Below are 20,239 nucleotides of genomic sequence, written 5' to 3'. Positions count from 1 at the left end.
CCATTGTACAGTGCACACAGCAGTAAAACCAGCTGAGCAAATATGCTGGAGCTCAGCTTGGGTTTCTAGGTGACAAGCTGGGCTTCGCTGGAGTTGTAAGGTGACAGCGCAGACCATGCTGATTCGAGATGTTACATTTGGAAGGTTTTTGAAATGGCTCGTTTTCCAGACACCATAAAACATTAACTTATTGCCAAAAGATGGCTGGGTGTTTTTTTTTTTAAGTGCTTGGGCTGCTTTTAGAAGCAGTTGTTACCCAAATGGAAGTACGCAAACATGCAAAATGTGAATTTTGCATAGGTCTCCTTTAATACTCCCTCTAAAAACACTTTTAACTGCCTATTTTAACAGTTCAAACACAAAATATACCTTAATATTTATTAATATGCACAGAGAAAACCATCTTGGCATCATGATGGAAGCCGACATCCATGGGCTTCCATATCTGTGCTATATTGGGGGATCAGCCAATCAGTGGTTCGGTTTGGCTGATTTCCAAAACCAACCAATAGCAAGTGAAGCAGCTAGACATTTCAGCTTCAAAAACCATATTTTCTTTTGAGTACTTCATATATCATCCATTTAAAAAAAATCTGTGAAGGGATAAACAGAAGGCAAAGGTTGCCAAATATTAATGGTATTGTGTCAGACGTGCAGGCCTAGAGGCACAGATAGCGCACCAAAGAGTCCTCTGTCAGCAGCAAGTTAAAACACCATTAAAAGGAGATTTTTTGACAGACAGTAATAGGGGCACACACTTGTTAGCACACAGTGCTCAGCAGCTAGACATTTATGAGACAGATATGAGAAGATGAGTTTCAAAAATCCTGAAATCAACTTAATAGTTCAAAAAGCCATGTTTTAATGGTGTATGTATGTTCAAGTTAATTGGTTCAAGTATCTTCTGGTTTAGTTAGTTAAAGTGACACTAAATTTGAATAAGTTAAAAATGTATTTTAAAAATTGCAGTCAATTTTTTTTAACTCAATTCCTAACGTTTTAATGAAGTATCAGCTGTGACTAAGCTTTCAATTTCTTAAACTGGACTAACATTGAACTTACAGCCACACTACTCTTTTGAGCTAACACCAAAAATTGCTTTCCAATATGAAACACATGTGAATTCAAATCATTCAAAAGAAAATGATCACAGTATTCACCAAAATAAAGCAACAAAAACATGCACATTCTTCCATTTATACCAGATCCACATATATATATTTAGATGTCAACATACAGATTTAATATTTTCTTTAGCTGTTTGCATATTTTTCAGTCTCTGCTACACTTTAAACCAAAAACGTAAATAGTAATAACACTGTAATAGTAACAGACACAAGATAAAAGAGGGACAATACCACCAGTGCTTCTTGGTAAAATAATCTCTGCTTTTATGACACAGCTAAGTCCAAAAATGCAGCAAATATGCATCAATAAATTAAAGGAAATGTTTTCTCTTATTACTGTTTTGCAGCATTCCAGACAGAACATCAATATGACGACAACAGCAGAGTTGCTCACATGTTGATGGAGACCGGTCCAACATGCTAAAACGTTAACACCGATCCTCCACAAACTCATAAACACGGCCCTCGCTTACGGAGATCCAGCGGGCGAGCCTGGTGCCGGCAAGGTTACAGCTTAGAAAAAGGGTCTCTGACGAGCCTGTGATATGTCAGGAGGAACAGCACACACAAACAGAGCAAAACACACATTGTTCACCACTGCAACAGGAAAAGAAAAAGCTGACTCCAGAGCACAAACTACTCTGTAGACGGTGCTTTTGCATCAATAACCCCTTGGATAGTTTTTTTTTTCTTTAAATTTCGGACACATTTCAACTGCCAAGGTCAATAAATATCTATAGGATTTCATGGAACAGACCAGCACAAAGTAGAGTAATAGGAAAAAAAGTACATGATTAATATGATTTTAGAAGCAAAAATCTGAAAGGCAAGCCATACACTTCAACTCTGTTCCCCTAAATACAATTCATTACCATTGGAAGGCACCTAATTGGGGGATAAACAGCATTTTTATTTAGTACCCCTGAGTTAATACTTTGGAGAATCCGATTATAATGCTGTTACTGCTGGCAAACCTTTGCAGGATAACTCAGTTCAGTCAGACTGAACAGAGAGAAACTGAACAACAATTTCCAAGTTTTGGAACAGATTCTCAGTTTGATTTGGGTCTAGAAAAGGGTTCTGCATCACTCTTAATAACTAAAGATAGTTTATTTCATGGAACACTTTCATTGAATTTCCAAAACAAAATGACACTAAAATTACTTTTAAAATATGTTTTCTTGTCATTAAGTTGGTAAATGTGTGACTTATATTTTCTGGAAATCTCAACATCCCATAGAAGACAATGAAATGTATGCAACCTCTTTCTTGCAAAAGTGTTATGCTTTCTTTATTTTAAAATTAAAAAAACAGACATAAAAAGATGGTTATTTAAAAATAACACTTTTCATATAGTAGATACCAGAAATTATAAATTGCCTTTTCCATTTTTAATTACGTTTTGTCTTGACTGAGGGTAAAAAAGGTTCTTTGGAATGTAGAGGTTGCAGAAAACTGGTCTGGACTTTGACTAGGCCATACTGATCCATCCATTTGCTTTTATCTAAAATCACTGACTGCAATTTTGGGGATTATTCAGGCCGATGTGTAGTCCTAGTTTTCCAACACACTATACTGAAAGTCAGCCATAACTTTCAATGTTGGGCTCCTATTCTTTGTGTTTGTTGCGTTTAAATATTAATTATAGCTTTCTTTCAGAATGTACAATCTTCTCGCTTCGTTTCCGTAAAGGCCAGATTTGTGTAAGTCCTATCAGATGTTTCTCCCACCTGGATCTCTGCAGCTCCTCCAGAGTTGCATCTGAGTAATTTTCCTCTTGCTACTCTCACAAACCTGTGACATATTTTGGATTTTTACTGAAATGACACAAAGTTGGGCTGTATTTACTAATACTTTGTAATTTGTTGGACTGAATTTTACTTGGAAGTATCAGAGTAAAGGGGGCTGAACACTAATACAGATTTCACTTTTCAGATTTTTTTATCATAACAAATTTGAAAGTCATGTAGCATTTTCCTTCCTCTTCAGAACAAAGCAGAATTTTGTGTTGGTCTGTCATGCAAGATGGTAAGATAAAACAACTAAGGCTGTTGTGAAATAAAAAAGAAAAGTTTAAGGGATATGAATACTTTTGCAACGTCACTGTGGTGGTACAGCCTTGGTTAGCATAGTATCATCTGTTATGGAGTCTGTTTAAGGCCTCAGACCGAGCCGGGGTTGTAGCAGAGCATGTTCAGCTGCAGGTTTTCATCCCAGTGTCTGAGGATGATGAAGAGCTGATTGGCAGCAGCCTTGATGGAGGCTAAATCTTTCCCCTCTGGGATGTCCTGCGCATTCAGCCACATGCTGGCTTTGGCCGCCACCAGCTCCCATTCTGTGAAATAACTGGCAGAGCTGTGCTCCAGCCAGGCCAGAGCGACGGCCGTTGCCCATACCATGCTCTCCGGATCCTGCATCCTCTTCATCACGCTGCCAGGTGACGCCGTTTCTGAGCCCCCTGAGAAAAACTGGGGTTCAAAGGCGGTGGACTGGCCCGCGTCCGGCCAGGCGTTTCTGGATGGATAGGAGGGACTGTTGGTGCCAGCAGAGTGATCTGCTGCCGGCTGATAAGGGTCTGGCTCAAATGGCGATCTGGACCCGTCGTCGGTGCTGTCAGTGCGCCGGCTGCCGGAGTGAGACAGGTGGCCCAGGCTGGAGCGGTGGCTGGCGAAAGGCGACGTCCACTTCAGCTTGTCCATCGGCACGTTAATGGCTTCACAGAGAGCTGAGTCCAGGGGAAATGCGCCGCTCGCCAACTGCAACAACAACTGCACAGAGGGGAGTGAAATTATTCTCTATTGTTAGTCCTTCTAGAGGAAAATTTCAAGTGGTGTATCGTATTTACACTACAAATCATCTCCCAATTATATTTGCTTTCAAGCGAAACTTCAATAACACAAGAGGAGAGGGTGCACCTGAGCTCCTGATTTGCATGCACGCTCCTCGTCTGCACAGTTTTATATATTCCAATAACAATGGTCGTTTACAGCTCGAATCAGCCCCTTATTAAAGGCTTCCGCGTTGTTATGGAGGAAAAAGTCTCTTTACTCTCAAAATGTGTTTTTTGTTTCCATTAAATGTGTATAGCAATGAATTGGCCAGCATGTGTTGCATGATTAAAGCATCAGTCAAGGTCTCTGTTTGAGGAGTGCATGTAGAATGCATACAATATTAACATTGCCCACAATGCCACACTAAAAGCTAAATTATTTATATTTTCTGCACTGATTAAAATAAAGTCTAAAGGAAATTTATCAACAGTTGGAAACGAAAATGTAACCCCTACGCCCTCTGTACTGAGTCCCTCCAGGAAGTAGTGATGTTACGATTGCAACTTTTAGTCCAGCTTTTCCACAGAAGTTTTCTGTATGCCTTTCTTTTTCTTATCACTGCAACTTGTTGAATCTTGACCAATTCCCTTAGCCCCCTTCTAATTTAACTTCCTTTTCTACACCATCTTTTGAAAAGCAAACATGCAAGATTAAAACGGGTGACCCACTAAACGTAACATTTTCTTTTTTCTTTTTAACTTTTCCAATAACCATTTGAGATGTTCTGTTGAATTTTCTTATATTGCATAAACAGTTAATGTTAACATTAATGACAAAGACAGAATTCTTCTTTTGCATTTTGACAATCCTCAGGATATGATTTTATTTGCATAGGGTGCCACTTCAAGAAACTACTTAAAAATGTCATTTGCACTTTAAATGTTAAAATCCTGTCTTTTTAGGTAAAGTTATGTGCAGCAATTTCAACTTTTTTTTATAATACAATGTTATGGCAAAAATAAAACTAAAAAAGGTTTACAACACTGATGGCAACATTTTGAAAAAGACGTTGCAAATTCAATAATTTTAGGCCACAATAATCACAAATATCACAATTTCCTGAAGGAACTGAATAAAGTGACTTTAGTTAAATGTTTTTCAACACTGGGCCTCAAGGCACGCTGCCCTGCTAGTTTTCGGCATGCCCCCACTTCAGCACACATGATTTTAATTGATGGCTGATTAACAAGGTCTTTGTTGAATTGCAATCATCTGCATGGGTTGTGTTGAAGCAGGGGAACATCCAAAACATGCAAGTCAATGTGCGTTGAAGACCACAGTTGGGATACACTGAAATAGAGCAAAAATTCTTTTGTTTTTCATGAGCCGTTTGGCTCATGTCAGAGTCTACACCAATAAGAAATAGTGATTGTCTAAATTGAATAATGTTTCCTTTTACAGTTGATGCACATTGCAAATCAAAGGTTTGAATAGATTTGGAGAGATGCTGTACACCTCATCATTCAACAACTGCTCACATTTTCTGCCATTAATTCATATCAGTGACAACCTGCATGTTGAAATAAACGGAATAGATCTGGGGCTCACCAGGGGAATGTAGTCTTTGTTCTCGTTTTCACTTTCTCCGATTGAATCGCCAGACTTGCTGTGCGTTCGACACATGAATCCTTTTGCAGCTCGGGTCAGGAGGCGAGTCCTGCTGAGGGCCAGCCTGACGGAGGAGAGGTAAAGCGCAGCAAACACTGTGCGTGCATACAGATGCTTGCTCTGAATATTTCTCTGAGTTATCTATCTTTTTCATATAAGGACCCAGAGGAAAGGTAAACAAGAAAAATGCAAAGATTGAATATATTTGTACAATAATAATGCAAGAGTTTATCTGTTTTGAAGAATTTATCTTTTGTAATTCAAAGTTTCGCAGTTAATTTTCGGCTGTATTTTTACTTGTATATAAATCATTCCTGCATTAAAAAAAAGGAAAAATAAGTATTTTAAAATGATTGGTATATACTTTGTTGCCATAGAAACCTGTCATAAAGTCATAATATTTCTTTCTATTTTTCTTCCTAAATTTACATTTGAGGAAAATAAGAAAACTATACCATAGTTCCACAGTATTTTATGCTAATTATATGGAAACATTATGTTTTTAACAAACATGTGTTGAACTTTCAGCTGATCAGACACCAGCTTTTTGGGAGCCGTTTCTCTCTGCATACTGTTATATTTTATATTTTTTTGAAATCTCAAATTAAATGCAACCAAATTGTGTTTTCTTTTTCGAACATTTTAAGGTATGTTTTATGTGTGGCTGAAAAAATCTATGGAAGAACGTTGAAGGAAATAGAGAACCTAACAACCACAGCTAGTGGTTTCAATACCGACTTATTTTCTTCTTACCTGGAGAGCTGCAGATCAAGTTTACTTTAAAAGATAAAAAAAATATGTTTTTGTCTTGTTAGAAGTAAAATCTTACAATGCAAAACTTTATACATCACTATCAAAGTGGTATTTCCTGCAGATAATCATGTTTTCTGAAATGTCTGAAAAAGCATTGCTGGAAGCAGCAGAATGTCATATTTGTTGAATGATTATAATAATTTTCTATTATATAGAACAACTGGTGATGGATAAAATATTTCCTGGATACTTTGAGAGCATGTCTTACATGTCCAAATACAAATTTAGAGCATTTTCTGGTCTGTCAATGGCTCCATTTCATCATAAATATGTGGAAAACTATATCGATATTCCACCAATGTTGATAAAACACAATTTGAGACACTCCTATTAAATAAAAAACAGGATTAAAATCACAGGTGAATAAGTTTGTTCATGCGATAAGACATTAAAAAAGATGCTGTGCCATTATCCTCCAACTACTTCCTGTCTTCTTTGTGGTCTGGTTGTTGATCATGTGACTCGTGTGAAGGAAAAAATAAACCAACTTTGATGTGGCCAGAAAACCACCTCATTCTTGCACCAAAACATTTCAAAATTATGCAAATGTATGTTTTGAAATGTCAAATTGAAATATTTGATCACTGGTGTTTTTTTACTGAATGCAGCTACAGTACATTTAAACACCAGCTGAACTTTAATCACATACCTGGCAGAAAAAAGACTCTCCACCGATTTCTGTGATTGGTCTGAAGTAACAGACGGACTCCTTTGTGGGGCGACTTGGAGACAAAGAGGCAGCCAGAAAAGAAATCATCTTTCACCATCTGGTAATTAACAGAACTACGGCACAGTGAGATGTAACAGTGATGACAGAAAACATTCAACACACTCCAGCATCTCTGTCCTCTCCAGGTGAAACATGTCTTGTTTGTATTTGCGCCTTCAGTGGATTCTCATATTACACATCGTCAGTTTGAGCCGAGATAAAAACTGCCAACCTCTGTTAACCTCTACAAGAGTAGGAACTGTAATGTCAGTGATTTACACTTTCACATTTGGTAGAAAATGCTGCTGTGTGAGGCTGGAAATGGCAACATCCACTCAGATGTTGCATGTCAAAGGTCTTAGTGGGGGGAAATTGAGGAATTGCAACAAATTTGCAGAACGGCTGATGTGCTTACCCTCTGTGAAGCTGCATTTGTCCCAGCCGGCGGAGGAGGGGGTGCTGCATGGAGAGACGCCGTCCTCTGCATCTGAAACAAGAATTAAAGTCATTTTCTAAAGGACCATTACAGAAGAATCCTTTTTTTTCTTAGTTTATTTACAAAAACTCCAGCATCGAATAAGCCTGTCACTTTGTTTGATATGGCCTCAGTTTGAAACCATTCACTCAGTTTGCTTGCTACTTAGACGGAAAATTGGAATTTCAAAGTCAGACGAGACAAAAACGATCTCGTAAACAAGAAATGAAACAATATCTTTCATTTAATTGTCAGCTTTCCAACATTTTGGTTTGAATCATTAAAATCTTAAAGCTCCTCCATATCCAAGCCATCTGTTTTTATTTTTTAAACCAGCATATGCTTGAGCAGCTCCTGCCCACATTAGCTCGTGCTGTTGCTATGCCATCACTGAGGATCCTTTTAAAAATGTTGTGTCCTGCTGCTGAAGTTATTTATAAAACAGCTCACAAAGTTCTCTGAGAAACCCATATATCTGAAAGCTCTTTGCAGTTTTACGTGAAAGTAGGTTTAAATTGACATAAACAAATACAGTTGCTTTCAAACTTAGTCATGTTTTCACATATATGTTACATACTTACATTTTTACATGAAGGATCAAGAAAAAATAGTTTATAATTCCGAAGTGGAAAGGAAATGATGCATGGTTTTAAAAGTGTCACCTTCCTAAGATAATGGCCTAAGTCATTTTGTCAAAAGGAATTTTTTTTTTTTTCAATGCAAATTTTCATTTGTATGCTGATGTTACAGTTATGTGTAGATCAAATGTATAGATTGAAACAGGTTTTTAATACTGTAGAGGTAGATTTTAGTGTTTTAATACATATTTTAAACTCAGAAAACAAAATGTTTGTTACACTCAAATTGGAAATCAACAATCAATCTCTCCTTGTCAGGCATTTTATTGACGACTCCATCTCCATCAAGTCTCACATTGGATTAATTAGCCAAAAAGCTACAGTTTAAATTGGTGTTATTATTAGAATCTTGCCCTGCTTGACATTTCATACTAAAAAGGATTTGTTGAGGCCACTTTCATGGTGATGTGCATGCTTCATCACAAAGCCTTGAAAAATAAATGACGCCACGTACTGTAAGGCAGGAGGACGTCTTCGGCTTCCTCTGACATGCCGCCGGACTGAGAACGCCCGAGCCCGATGGAGTACCCTCTGTTCTTCCTGCTCCCTGATCGAGACCTGGAGCCCCTCTTCAGTCTTGCACCTTCAAGACAAACGGAAGTCATTTCAACTTTGCTTGGCTCTGCAGAGTGCGAACAAGATAGCAGATGTGGGTTTTTTTTTTTTTCAAACTGATTTTCACAGTTAAAACTCAGGAAAATGTACAACTAAACCTCAACCAATCCCATATTTACAAAATCAAATAAATTTGGTGTCAATTGACTGTTCTGGAGCCGGGTTGATCTCTGGAAACCTTTTCTAGGAAATTTTAAAGATTATAACGTCATAAAACTAAATGTTTGTTGGACAAACCATCACAAATACAACACAGTTGTTGATTTTGGTTGACCTTTCATGACCTCTGGAAACATTTATGAGTATCTTTAAAATGATAGCGACACAAACTAAATTCTTGCTGCACAAACGCAGCACAAATGTTTGAGACCAGCTTCATTTAATTTGAAGAAAGTGGGAGGGGGGGACTTCAGTCAGGAGAATTAGAGCCATGTAACTCACCAGCATTAATGCATTCAACACATGTTGGCAAATACTCATTGGTGTCCAGGTCAATGGGAACAAATGCTGTGTATTTGCTCAGTATATTGCAGGCTTTGCTAGTGTGAATAACGTAAACCTGGTACTTCCTGCCAGAACCTGGAAATTTAAAAAAAGCATACAATACAAAAACCATGATGTATTAAGTAATATTATATGTCATGACTTCTTTAATGAATTGTACAAAATATGCACAATAGAATAATTAATAGAATTTGAAAACCTCATCCTTTGACATTTTTAAGTTTTTTTCCAGTTGTGTCAGTCGAGTTTCTAAGCTCACCTTGTTCTATCTCGGACTCTTTATCGGCCATGTGCTCAAAGTCGTGTATGATGGAGCTCCCGGCCAGGTGGTGAAACGTCTCGTTCCACAGCTCCTCGTGAACCTTTTCCTCACGTTCCCGGCCACTTAGAAACGGCTCGATGTCAAAGACCACCTCCCACTTCATGGGTTGCCCACACAGCAATCCCGACACCACTGCTTTGCAGTCTCCTTTGTGATGGCTGGTGGTCCCCAGATGTGACATGTGGGTCTCTTGAGGGGTTTCTGCTTGACACATCTGGTGGCCATATCCATCTGAAATATCAGAGGAGTAACAGTTTAATGCATAAAAGCAGATTTAGGGATAAGCTACCTAAAATACAATATTTTATTTATGAAGTGCTCAAACTTTCTTGTGCCACCTAAAATATATATATCAAAAGAAATCCTGTGGTTTTGAAAGATGGCAGAAAAAACAAACAGTGGCCCAAGGTTATTTATATGTTATTTTAACTGCATTTCTTATTTAGTGGAAATAACACAATTGCAAAATTGTGTTTTTTCTACATTAGTGGAATTTTGACAAAGTTTACTTAACGTAACTTTATTCAGGCATTGGCAACACAAACCCCTTTTACTTGGGGCTCTGTATATATATATATATATATATATATGTCCCATTTATGGGAAATTTTAATCTGCAAATTTACCGAAGAGCTTTGGATTCAACACTTTGGTGAACTGTGCAAAATTCAGTTTTTTTCTTTCATCCTCTTCACATTTAAAGTTACTTAAAAGTACTAAACTTTGGGCTTTTAATAGAAATAAGTATAAATTCTGTCCTAAAATGACAGACTTAACAAGCAAACATGTTTCTGACACATTGTCTGACATAAAGAAAACATTTCCCATTAATCCAGAAAGGCTGTCTTTGTGTTCTCACCTGTGTCTCCAATGCTGCCAACGGAGGGGCTGTCTGTGGACGATCTGGACCCATCATCGCCAGCAGGGTTGCGAGCCACAGGCACCCCGGTGCTGTCGCTTGGCAGAGGGCCATCCTGTGGCTGGGGTTGGGGATGAAGCTCAGAGTCATCCTCCTGCTGCGGAGGCGGCTTGTGACTGGTGCCAGGTCGTCCTCTGAAGGACGGGGCGCCCAGACCAGCCAGCTGTGGCTAACACCAGAAAACCCAGGTGCCATTATTGGGTCGATAAAGCGAGATACAGCATCGGCCCATTATTATTCTGATCATTTCTGTGAGCTCAAACAAGCTCTTTTTGATCGTATCAAGGGATGTTTGAGAGGGAGACTCTCCTGGTAATTTTTAATTAAAGAAAAACAAATGCCAATAGCCTGACGCCCGAAATTAGAAATTCACAGAGACTTGCTCAAGTATTCATATAATTTGAATTTACAAGCACAAACTTTAGTTTATAAAAACAATAAAAGCTTATTTAAAATATTAATAAGATCTTAAGAACAAGACTATTTTCAGTATCTGAAAATTATGCACCATTTCTTTTATTGTTTACCATATAAAAGCCCAATAAAACACACCGAATGATGCGATTGCAACATGACAAAATGCAGAACGTGAATATGTCAGCACAGTATTTTCTGATTATAAACACAGAGCAGAGGCTCGCTGTGTGCCAAAACACAAACTAGACAGATAAATGGAGGCAGTCTGACAGACGGATTGTTTATCCTGCTGAGAAGTTCAAATGCCCCAAGGTTTCCATGTCTCATGACCTCCTTCAATTCAAATAAAGATTTGCTATACCTATTCATTAGGTCTGATTAAGACAGGATTCTTCAATGGGATTTACCTGGAGCAGACACGCTTCCTCCTGTTAATTCTGTTTAGTCATGGCAACTTGCTTCCTGAGTTATTCAAACCTAATTGTGATTCATTAATTTTGCCCTTAATTACTGAGAAGGACACGTTAGTCTCTTCTTGATTATACTCCAATCCAGACAGAGGTCAGGCAGCTCCCTTAGCTGCCAAAGCTTTCTGAATTCAAATATCATTTTCTACTTGACAGTATGACGACTCCATCATTAGATAAATCCACAATCTGCTGCTTTAATTACATGCTAGCACTTTATTTTGTGTGTCGGTTGCAGGGACTTTAAGCAAGCAGCACACACTTATCAGATGTAGGGAAAACGGTTGACCTGTTTTAGCGGTAGTTTTCAGCGACAGGTCATACCTGGCAGTCGTTCTTCCAGTGCATTTCCTGCTCGGGGCTCATCTGGCCTGTCAGGTCCTGGACTTTGCTCCTCCTCAGGGGATTCTTGGGCACCACAGAGTTGGGGTCACTGGGAGTGAATGATTTCTTTGCTGGGTTGTAGTCCATGAGCTGGTTTGTGCTGTATGCACGTCTCCTTGGTGATGTGTCATCTAAGTTCAAAAAATGTACAGTCACTACATTAGAAATCAATGTTACACTTATGTACCAATAATAATTAAGTCTACAGGCTATTTTAATTAATACATAGTCTCATACATAAGCAGGTATAAGTTTATGCATGGTAGGGTCCCAAAGAAATTGACTACAAGTTCATACTTGAATATTATTTATATTCATAAAAATATAAATACTTTTAACCTATTAAGATGTGAAGCAGGTGACTCAACCCGTTCAGTCATCCATCCATCCATTTTCTGAACACCCTTGTCCCTCAGTGGGGTCGGGAGGGGTGCTGGTGCCTATCTCCAGCTAACGTTCCAGGCGAGAGGCGGGGTCCCGTTCAGTCATTTATAGCTTATTTGATCAATTTGTATTGATATATATCAATACAACTCACTTAATTTGGACTTTAACAGAATTGTATATAAAGAGTGCATGTCTTATGTCTCATGTCTATTCAGTACTTGAGTAGACATTTTACCAAATACTTTTTCACTCTTGAGTAATTTCTTGGATGGCCACTTTTAACTTTTGGAGTAAAAATATGTTGAAGTAGTGCTACTTTTATTTGAGTGTGATTTTTTGGGGGTACTCTGCCTAGCTCTGACCATGAGTAAACTATTGTTTAAAGTAAAAATTCCTGCACTTTGTGATAAAAACAAAGGAAATCCGCTTGTGCAGTTCTTACCTGTGAGGTCTGGCTCTGTGATGACAAGGCCACTCTCTGCCATGGCGTCCTGGTAGGAGTCATGCAGCGTGCCACAGGGTGCTTCCCGGTGGGACCCCTGACTGTCCACTCCCGTCTTCCCCGCCTCCTCCTCTTGTGAGTGGTAAAACACCGAGCTGGCTGACTCAATGGAGCGCATCATGCTGTATCGCCTCCTTTTATCCTGTTGAGATGTGAAGCAGGTGACTCATCCCGTTGAGTGGTTTTTAGCTTATTTGATCAAGCAATTCACAAGCCTTCATTTATTTATTTTTCCATTCAGAAAATATTTGTCAAGGACTTCCACTCGGGATTTACCTTCAAACTGTTTTGTAGTAACAGCAATTTTACAAGACAGTTTGTCAACCTGAAAAGGTTTCTTCTCTGACCCACTGGTGCATTAACCTAATCGTTACCCTTCAACAGGTGTCTTACAGATTTGGGGTTGTCATGGTAACGGGTAGTGTCGCACACCACACTGTAGCCAATCAGACTGTCTCCTGGAAAGAGGAAGGTGTTGCCAACAGGGGAGAGCAGCACCTCTTTGGTTTCAGGAAAGAGCCATTCGATGGAAATGTCACTGAGTACCGGGGACATGGTTTTCTTCAGCGACTTTATCATCTGTGGAGTAAAAACATAGAAATAACACAGCTTCTTTCTGATAGTTTCACAGAGGGGGTGGTGTCTCACACATGATGTCTTAATGGGTATCAATGGCAGGCACTTGATGTATTGAAATGGCTGCATAATGGCTATCCGGTGGCCTTCAGAATAACTATAGATGTCATTATGAGTGACACTCCAGGCTGGAAATGAGTACCTTGGGCTGCAGCCTCTCTCCATCAGCCAGGAATTCAGCTGTTCCTTTGGAAACAGCCGCCAACCCCTGCACCAGCCTCCGGCACGCATTTTGTCCAATGCCGAATGTGAAACATCTGCACAGAAACATTAAAGGCAGCACCTTCAAGGACAGATCAGGAGATTTTTCAGCATAGCAACAGATGTGTTCACAGGATGGGTGCACATTTCCATCAAAAGTGAAAGACACAATGCTCACAGAGTGTTGGAAAAATATCTTCTTGAGGTTTTCCAGATTTTGCCACATTACTACCAAAAACCTTGATGTTTTATATGGGGTGGACCATAAAGACGGACAAAATACATAGTTTCCAAACTTCCCAACAAATAAAACTCCAAAATAGTCACTACAAATACAGATGGAAATTAGCCTGGTAAAAACCAGCCCTTTGTTCTACGCTGTTTATTTTGAACAGATTTTTTTCTCGGCTATTGAGAAGTGATTGTTTCCTGGAGGCATGGACTCAGTTGAAGTTTTAAACTTTACCTAATGTTTGTCTGTGTGTCTGTGACATATGCAATGTGTCAGTTCAACGCTATGAAGCTACTATCCTCCACTACAAAGAAGTGCTGAGCTAAAAAAGATAGTTGTTCATATTAATTCAATGTTTGGAAGCGTCAGGACTGAACGACTTTGTTCACTTCCTCCATTGCCATTGCTAAAGCTACAAACAAATTGCAATCATAAAACAGCGCCAAAAAGAAAAGTGATTATCGTTCACAATATCTTCTTTTTGCAGATTGGTCTGGTAGAAAATCAATCCAGGCCAACGCGAGAAATTCCTTACAGATCAGTGAAGGGAGATGAGAATTGTCTGAGTAAATAAATGCAGACTCCACTTTTCTTTTATTTTTATTTGCTAAAAATGGAAAATACATTTTGTATTATTCTCACTTCCACTTGTGAATATGCCTAAGGAGTATGGATGTTTCTGCAAAGATTTGGAGTTCAAAGCATAATTTCATCTTTCATCAGAAATAAAGCTCCTCCCAGCTCTTACAGTTGAGTGAAATATGTTTTTTGTTGCATAACACAGTCAATATCTCAAAAATGGATGGGTCAGCTAATTGCATTGCACCAACACTCTCCTTTTGAATTTTTAATGACATAAAGCATTTGCTGATTAGAGCAAGTGTGTCGCTTTCCATGCGGTTAAGATCCTGACTTGAGTCTTTTGGAGATTCATCCTTGTTTGATCTGGTCTCTGAGTGGCTGTGCTGATTTGTAAGCATAGAGCGATAATGACCCGGGAAGTGTTGATGAGTTGGCCGAGCTTTCCGCACCTAATGCAATTATCCAGGGGCAGTCATCCATTAAAAGGGGACGACAAAAGTCAATTATTTCCAGAAAACGACTCTGGACGGGGATTTCACAGCGTGAGTCTTAAATGCAAGCGGCAAAATAAAACGACTTCCTGGAGCGCTGCAGATTTGTTGTGTCATCAGCGCTCCCTGCAAGTTGACAGATGGAGCTCACATGCTGGTTTCTTATTCCTTCATTCTAGCATTCGTGCAGCTTTGTTGTGCCTGAAAGCTGCACAGATGTTTCCTCCAGGACAGATTTGTGATGTCGGATGCTTAAAAGAGGTAAAACGGGCTCCATGTTCCCACATTTCATTTTAAAAGGATTACACCATTGTGGCCTGGTTTATATTTCAACACCAAGATAAACCCACACTAGTGATTTTATTTTGTGAATAAGCCGTGGATTTGTCTTGTGGAGCATTAGAAGATGATGTGTTAATTAATTTAAATCTGCCTCAGCTCTACGTTTTTAAATAGCATTACAAAATCGAGGAACTAGTAACTTGCAAAAGTATTCACACCCCTTTAACTTATTCAGATTTTGTCACATTACAACTAAGACATCAATATATTTTATGAGGATATTAAGTAATAACATATAATTTTAATGTATATAAACAACACATGGTTTTTGACACTTTTTGAGAGTTGAAACATTGGAAAAGTATGTTTTTGTGCTTTGCCCCATCTATTCTGAAACCTCTAAATAAAATCCCCTGGAATCAACTGCCTTCAGACATACTAAACAGGGCTTATTTTTTTAGTCCAAGTATAATTTTTGCTATTCTGTGAAGATCTAAAAGGTTTTTCAGAGAACATTAGTGAGCAAACTGCATTATGAAGATTAAAAACCAAAACTTATGAAACTTTAACAAAAACCATTGATATGTAGTCTGGGTGTGTGTCTGGTGTGAAGTTTTGGTCTAAATAAGTTTGTTTGTTCTTCATTCAGTGAAGTTATTTACAGTGGGTAGAGAATCCAGAAATTTTCCTCAAGTAAGATTACCAATACTTCATACCAAAATAATTCAACTAAAAGAAAAAAGTAAAGTATAGTGAAAGTAGTCCTAAAAGTATATTTTTCCAAAAAGTTACTCAGAGAAATTTAACTAGTTACTACATAATTCTGTAGCTAACAGGATTTCAAAAAAGTTAAACAAGGTAGTGGCAGCATTATGCTGTGGCTACACTTAAATTTTGACAGTCATTTATCATTTTCCGTCTTTCTTTCTTATTATACGACTACCCACTGCTTTGTCCTTTGTGTAAGATCCCAAAAGAAACAGGTTGAAGTTTGTAGCTGTAATGAGAAAAAATGTGTGAAAGTACAAAGATGTGTGAAGGTGTGAAGCACATTTTTGATCAAACATCAAGGTTTCTACAGCCCAAGACAGCTTTAACAAGAAAGCCTGACGCTACACAATATTGACAACATTTCCAACAGCATAACTTATTGATCTGAGTCACAAAAAAAGATGTGTTGACATTGATACTTGCCTGATATATCGTGCGTGGCTGCGGACCAGCTCAATAACCTTGCCTGTGTTGCTGACGGCTCCATCTGTGAGCAGAAAAAGCAGCCTGGGGTGACCGCTGAACGTGGGCTGCCTCACAATCCAGGTGAGCGGCGCCAGCATGTTGGTGCCCCCCATGTCGGCTCTCATCTTCCTGATGTAATCACAAGCCTGCGCCAGGGCCTCCTGGATCATGAGGATGAGTAGGAGTTAGTGAAACACGGAATCCTATTTTCACAAAGAACACGAAACAGAAACACCTCTATTCCCTTAGATACACTTCTTCAATTAGCTGAAATAAAAACACCAAATTATTAATGATTAAAAGTTATGAGTGTAAAACACACTAAAGTAGAATAGAGGAACTGATGTCATGAAGAAATAAACATGTAAAGCATGTTCATTGTTTATGTAACAGGCATGTTTCTGATGTTTTGTAATTTTTTCCCTCCTGTATTGTGTGATAAACAAAACTAACAAGAATAGATAAGCAGACTAAAAGAGAAACAAAATGTTAAAAAATATTACATATTAACTATGCACAGTACGGTATGTGTGTTTGATATGGTAAATAAAATAAAATGATCATCAGGAATAAACTGGAAATAAAAAAAGTTGAAAAATGCTAAATAAAATAAAATAATGTACTTAGATGCAGTGATAATAATGATGATTGTTATTACTATCACTGTTATTATTAAAAAATTGTTAATTTTAGCTGCAGAAGTAGTATATTTAATAAACTTTAATAAACCAAAATGTGGAACCATACAGTGGCGCCCCCAAGTGGGGGGCAGGAGGTGCCATGCCCTCCTGTTGAAAAATATTGGCCACCTACAGTCTTTGCTTGGGTCACACAGGAATACCAGTCATCCATCTTTTATAGCTAACAATATTTTGAACACTGAAAAATGTCCATGAAAGTCAGCATGTCGGTTTGCAAATATAAATAGTCTGATTCATGGTCACTATTACTAAAATAAAAACCAAGAGAATTAACTTGCTAACATAAATTCATCAACCTCTCAACACACATTTTATCAGAGAAATAAGCCATCAGCACTACAACTCTAATTAAAAGGTGTTTATTTTGTATGAAAAAGTGCAAAATCCCTCCTACATAAACTGCTGTCATACTTGAGCTTCAGTCCTGAGTCTAGCATTTCACCCATTGTAACAAAAACTATGTTAGCATACAGACCTCCAAGCTAAAAGACAAACAGTTTGCACTTGTTGATTTAGATCTTAGCACTGATGTTAATGCCATTGATCTGCTCTCTTCTCTGCAGACTGGATTTGTGTCAGTGGGATTAAAGAAACAAAAGTCTCCTGGGTAAATTCATGCCGATAACACAGATTGGAAGCAATTGACTCCAACTATGAGAAAGTCTTCTATTGAGAATCTACATCAGAAAAATGTTTAACCTTCTACTGAGTTATTTAATTTAGCCCCAAACTGTACTCTTCTTTAAATTCTCAAAAAAGACCGGTTGTCATTATCAAGGTTTTTATCTGTTATTATTCATATCTCCTCTGTTATGAATACATTTTAAAATACTCTAACAAACCGTTTACTCCTGAATTGCTGAACCACAACTTTGTTTCAGGTAATTGCAGTACATGCCTGCATTGTGTACTTTTACCTCCTCGTAGTTCTGGCTGGTTGTGAAGAGAGATTTGAACATGGATCCAAATCCAACGATGTTGAAAAGGCAGCCAGGCACCAAACTCTTCAGGATAACCACCATGGCATCCTGGAAGAGAAAATCGAGAGCCAATTTGGATTTTAAAACTAAAAGCTGTCATCACTCATCTGCGAATGTTGCACTGATAAGTGAGCAGCATCACACCTTGTCATTTCACCAATCACTGCCTCTTCACCAGCTCAAGGGCAGTTTCTGAAATAATACCACTTAGCGCCACTTTCATTCAGGTGAGCAGCGCCAAGGCTGCACTGATTCGAACATGAATACGACTCAGAATTCAATTGCATTTAGAAAAGGAAAGAAAAAGAGTTTCAAAGAGGAAGGTTCCAGTTTTTCTTAAGGATCTTTTAAAAGATTTGTGTAAAATTGTCATTATGTCTCTGTCAAACCCACTCAGACAGTGTGGTGTCTGGCAGATCCAATAAAAGATCAAATGTGAGTTTGTTAAAACAAAAAAAAAATTGCAGATGGCATCACCTGTCAAATAACATAAATGTTTAAAGAAACCACACAAATAAATAAAAGTTGCAGAATTCCTCGAGTTTGGCTGAGAATATTCATTAAACATGATGCAACCTAACAGAACCTGCTAACAAACTGGAGGGATGGACGGATGAATGAACGGTATAATATCCACAGACCACAGTTGTACAAAACTAAAATCCCCCTTTAAGCCTAAAATTAGCCTTCAGTTAAGCTGCTTTTAAAAATAAATGATGTGTTGATAACATAATTGAACAAAATAAACCTTGATAAATCACAGCCAGAGACACAGGAAGTATTTATCTGTAAATAATAGCAGCTAATAAAACAAGACGAAACGTCAAGCTGAGGTAATAACACCTTCACACGATGGATGTTGAGTCCGCTCATGCTGCCGCTTCGGTCAATAAGGAAGATGAATTCACCGTGAACTTTCCTCAGGTCTGAGCAGATGGATTTGAGGTCGGGACAAAAGTTCAACATGACCACGGGGTTGTGGAGGATGTCCTTATGCAGCCGTCTGTGAATGACATCTACCTGGATGGATGAAGAAGCGGAGCAGAATGATAAATAAATTACCGGGGAGATAATGAACTCGAGAGGATTTGCAGAGAATTCAATACAAAATGCACGAGTGGATCAGATTGACAAAACACATCAATTATTGAAAATGTGCAGGAAAAAAATCAGGCAGAATGAGCCTCGCCTTTGGAGTGTTTCCATAGAAACCCATTTTTATGGCTAAGTTCTCTTCCCCTCCAGTTTAGGTCTGCTGGTCACTTAATAGTCTCATCATCAAAGCTTGATGTGAATGGCCCCATGCAGAGATAATCGCAGAACTCAACCTAGACCCAGAGCAACAAGACTGTCTTTTATGATCAAAGAGCCTAGATGTGCACAAAACAGCAGAGATTTCATCACTTTGACCAAAACTGTCAGTCAGAATTATTATCAAGGAAAATGATAATTTTTAAACCAATTTACAATCCTAAAGAAATTATATTGTCCTTTAGTAGTTAGATTTTTTTGCACAAAAAAAAAAAATGGAGCGTGTAAACTGTGTCACAAAAAGTGAAAAGGAATTTGCATGTGTGCTTTATTAAAAAGAAATTCAAGTTGCAAATTTTTGGAAGCTCAAAGTTGGCTATAAAATAAGATCACATTTTGGATCAAATTTTGGTGTATTTAGACATGTTTAATAAATAAATTAAAAACTGATTCTGGTTAAATGAGAGTAACGGTTGCAGAATAGTTGTGTTCCTGTTTACTATGAGGCTATAAAGGAAATAAAAAAAAGATTAACAATCAATCAATAATTTATTTATGTAGTGCTTTACATAACCAATGTGCAGAAGATCAAAGTGCTTTACAGGATCAAGAAGAATATACAAGACATAACAACAGGTAAATACAAAATACACAGCAAAGTGACGCAGAATGAGCAAAACAAAACCAGAAGTGTCACCACACATTTAATATAAGTAGTAAAGAAAAAAAAAACAGATTTATACTTCATATTGCATCAGATATTTTCCATTTTAAGAATATTTTCACTTGTTTGTAACAATTTTGCCCTAATTAAAAAGAAAACATCTGCAGTACAGTATGTTGATTAGCATACTGTACTGCAGAAAGAAATTATATTGTCCTTTAGTAGTTAGATTTTTTATATATTTTTTATATATATATATAAAAAA

The 20,239-nt window shown here is 38.0% G+C and overlaps 1 protein-coding gene across 3 annotated transcripts in view; it reads right to left on the bottom strand.

Moving 5' to 3' along the window:
* Positions 1-1,937: 1,937 nt before the first annotated feature.
* vwa5b1 (von Willebrand factor A domain containing 5B1) overlaps positions 1,938-20,239 on the bottom strand; it is a 39,776-nt gene continuing 21,474 nt past the window's right edge. For 2 of the 3 annotated variants that reach the window (XM_015037926.1, XM_015037927.1), the window contains exons 8-22: positions 18,903-19,079; positions 17,997-18,107; positions 16,337-16,539; positions 13,497-13,611; positions 13,112-13,297; positions 12,659-12,860; positions 11,770-11,960; positions 10,502-10,730; positions 9,580-9,873; positions 9,258-9,395; positions 8,656-8,784; positions 7,504-7,575; positions 7,029-7,101; positions 5,507-5,630; positions 1,938-3,895 (exon numbers count right to left, since the gene is read on the bottom strand). In XM_015037926.1, coding sequence (XP_014893412.1) covers positions 3,290-3,895; positions 5,507-5,630; positions 7,029-7,101; positions 7,504-7,575; positions 8,656-8,784; positions 9,258-9,395; positions 9,580-9,873; positions 10,502-10,730; positions 11,770-11,960; positions 12,659-12,860; positions 13,112-13,297; positions 13,497-13,611; positions 16,337-16,539; positions 17,997-18,107; positions 18,903-19,079 — 2,850 coding nt within the window. In that variant the 3' untranslated portion in view covers positions 1,938-3,289. The remainder of the gene's footprint in view (positions 3,896-5,506; positions 5,631-7,028; positions 7,102-7,503; positions 7,576-8,655; positions 8,785-9,257; positions 9,396-9,579; positions 9,874-10,501; positions 10,731-11,769; positions 11,961-12,658; positions 12,861-13,111; positions 13,298-13,496; positions 13,612-16,336; positions 16,540-17,996; positions 18,108-18,902; positions 19,080-20,239) is intronic. The other variant, XM_015037928.1, reaches the window with a different exon arrangement.

This window comes from Poecilia latipinna, unplaced genomic scaffold (assembly GCF_001443285.1).
Source record: "Poecilia latipinna isolate Pla-1442-1.1 unplaced genomic scaffold, P_latipinna-1.0 Scaffold424, whole genome shotgun sequence".
Taxonomy (NCBI): Eukaryota; Metazoa; Chordata; class Actinopteri; order Cyprinodontiformes; family Poeciliidae; genus Poecilia; species Poecilia latipinna.
This window is presented reverse-complemented; position numbering and strand designations above follow the sequence as displayed.